The sequence below is a fragment of the Pterocles gutturalis genome, unplaced genomic scaffold (genome assembly GCF_000699245.1).
Source record: "Pterocles gutturalis isolate BGI_N339 unplaced genomic scaffold, ASM69924v1 scaffold5524, whole genome shotgun sequence".
In the NCBI taxonomy this organism is placed as follows: domain Eukaryota; kingdom Metazoa; phylum Chordata; class Aves; order Pterocliformes; family Pteroclidae; genus Pterocles; species Pterocles gutturalis.
In genome coordinates this window covers 3299-5658 of record NW_010127968.1, presented here as the reverse complement: position 1 = coordinate 5658, position 2360 = coordinate 3299, and the positions used below count along the sequence as shown (strand labels likewise).

General features: G+C 58.7%; 1 protein-coding gene across 1 annotated transcript in view; it reads left to right on the top strand.

Moving 5' to 3' along the window:
• Positions 1–371: 371 nt before the first annotated feature.
• Positions 372–2360, top strand: part of TACC1 (transforming, acidic coiled-coil containing protein 1) — a 2605-nt gene continuing 616 nt past the window's right edge. Inside the window, exons 1-6 of the mRNA XM_010079447.1 lie at positions 372–485; positions 635–711; positions 1038–1081; positions 1198–1358; positions 1562–1668; positions 2288–2359. Of these exons, the coding sequence (XP_010077749.1) occupies positions 372–485; positions 635–711; positions 1038–1081; positions 1198–1358; positions 1562–1668; positions 2288–2359 (575 nt within the window). The remainder of the gene's footprint in view (positions 486–634; positions 712–1037; positions 1082–1197; positions 1359–1561; positions 1669–2287; position 2360) is intronic.

The window sequence follows — 2360 nt, the reverse complement described above, 5'->3', positions numbered from 1 at the left end:
CCTCACGGTCAGCAAAGATCCCCCAGGCTAGAGATAACCAGCCATGGGGAAAGTGAAGGGATCTGGGGTGTGAGGACATCCCTGCTCAGAGCTGGGGCTCCTCCTTCCGAATCGGGCCCCTGCTCTGTGTCCCCTTCGGGGTGCCAAGCCCCCAGGGGTGTCCCCAGCTCCTGGCAAGGGACTTGGCAGAAAGTCACTAAACCCTCTCTGGGGCTCTGCTGGGTGTCAGACACCGTCAGCATGCAGGGAGGGGTGTCGATGCCTGAACAGAGGCTGGTAAAATGGGGAGAATGGGGGAGTGGGGTGAAAAGAAAGCCCACACAGCATCCCAGCTGGGTCATTCTCCCCAGGGCAATCCCGGGCTGTGCTCCATGGACAAGCCCCCCGTGGTCATCACCAGCCTGAGTAGGAGCGAGAGTCCCCTGGACGGCATCTGCCTCAGCGAGTCTGAGAAGTCGGCCGTGCTCACGCTCATCCGGGAGGAGGTACGGGCTGGGGACCCCGTCGGATGCTGCTGCGGGGGGGAGTGGGGGCTGCCCTGCCCCAGGGGGGTCTGGTCACCCAATTGCAGGCGTGGGGCAGTGAGGGGACCCCACTAGAGCATGTCCCAAGGGTCCCATCTGCTGCATCCTAGATCATCACAAAGGAGATTGAAGCCAACGCCTGGAAGAAGAAATACGAAGAGAGCCGCCAAGAAGTCTTGGAGATGAGGTCAGAGCCTTCTCTTCGCGCGTTCGCCACTCACCCTGCGCGGTGCTGCGCTGGGTGTTCCCGTGGGCGTCCCAGGGTGGGGCAGTGGTAGGGTGATATGGCTCAGCATCGTTGTGCTCAGCATCGTTACAGCTCAGCATCGTTACACTCAGCATCCTTGGGGTGGGATGTGTCAGGAGACACGAACTCTTTGTGCTTGTGCTGTGTTGAGCCCCCCGGTTTCTTGGCTGCAGGAATAAAGCCCCGTTTGCCAGCAGCAGAGCCGTGGGTGCATGTCTGCAAAAAACTGCTGCCTCTGACCTGCTGTGTCTCTCCCTTCCTTCTAGGAAAATCGTGGCTGAGTACGAGAAGACCATTGCCCAGATGATCGGTAAGGTACCGGCAGCTGGCCGGGCACGTGGGTCAGGGGGCAGCTGCCACGGGGGGGCCACCTGCCACAGCCGTCCCCACTCAGTCACCGCATCTCCCGTTTGTTCTCCATCCCAGAGGACGAGCAGAGGACGAACATGACGTCTCAGAAGAACCTGCAGCAGCTCGCCATGGAAAAGGACCAGGCGCTGGCAGACCTCAACTCGGTGGAGAGGTCCTTGTCGGATCTCTTCCGGAGATACGAGAACCTGAAGGGTGTCCTGGAAGGCTTTAAGAAGGTCCGTGCCTTGGTTCCTCGAGGAGCCCTGCCTCCATTCACACACCGTTTTTCCATGCTGCCCAGCTGGATGAGGGGCTCCAGCATAAGGGAGAAGCTGGGTCTATTTAAAGCCTTTTTCTTTTACACTCAGAACAGGATTTATCATCCCGTCAGAGCAGCATCTCCGTGCGCAGTCCCAGTGTACTTTTTTTTTTCCCCCAGAATGAAGAAGCTCTGAAGAAGTGCGCTCAGGATTATTTAATGCGGGTCAAGCAAGAAGAGCAGCGGTATCAGGCCCTGAAAGTCCATGCAGAAGAGAAATTGGACAAGTAAGGTTATGCACAAGGGTGCTGGGCATGCTGAGGAGCTTTCGGGTGCTTACAGACCTCTTGGGCAGTGTCTGCCTTTGCCTTTCCTGGGGCGGGAAGGCAGGAGCTCAGCGATGGGAAAAGCTGCCTGGGGCTGGGGCGATGGGTGTCAGTCAGCACAAAGCCCTGAATGGATTCTCTGGTCTCTGCTTAGGTGGTGGGGTTTTTTTTATTTTTTTTTTTGTTTTGTTTTGTTGTTTTGTTTTTTTTTTAATGGGGAAACAGGTTCACGGTCTATTTGCAGCCATTTCAGGAGTTCCCAGGTTTCAGCAGGGCTCAGTCTGTGGTGTGGGAAGGGCTCAGCTGATGAGCAGCAGCTCACCAAAGGCAGCCCTGAGCCATGCGGGCGAGGAGCAGGTTTCGCTTCGCTCTGAGAAAGCGGAGTTTCCGTGCAGCAGTCTGGGGGAGCTGAATTAATGCAGTTTCGTGCAGGTTTTCCATGTGGGGAAACCGCCTCTGCAGCGCCCAGGCGAGCGGGAGCTGGGGTGCTGCCGCAGCGCGGTGCGATGGCGTCTGGGGGTGCTCCCGGCTGCACCCAGAGACGTCACCACCGTCCCCTTCCCTCCGCACGCCGGCGCAGAGCCAACGAGGAGATCGCCCAGGTGCGCACCAAGGCCAAGGCGGAGAGCGCGGCGCTGCACGCGGGGCTGCGC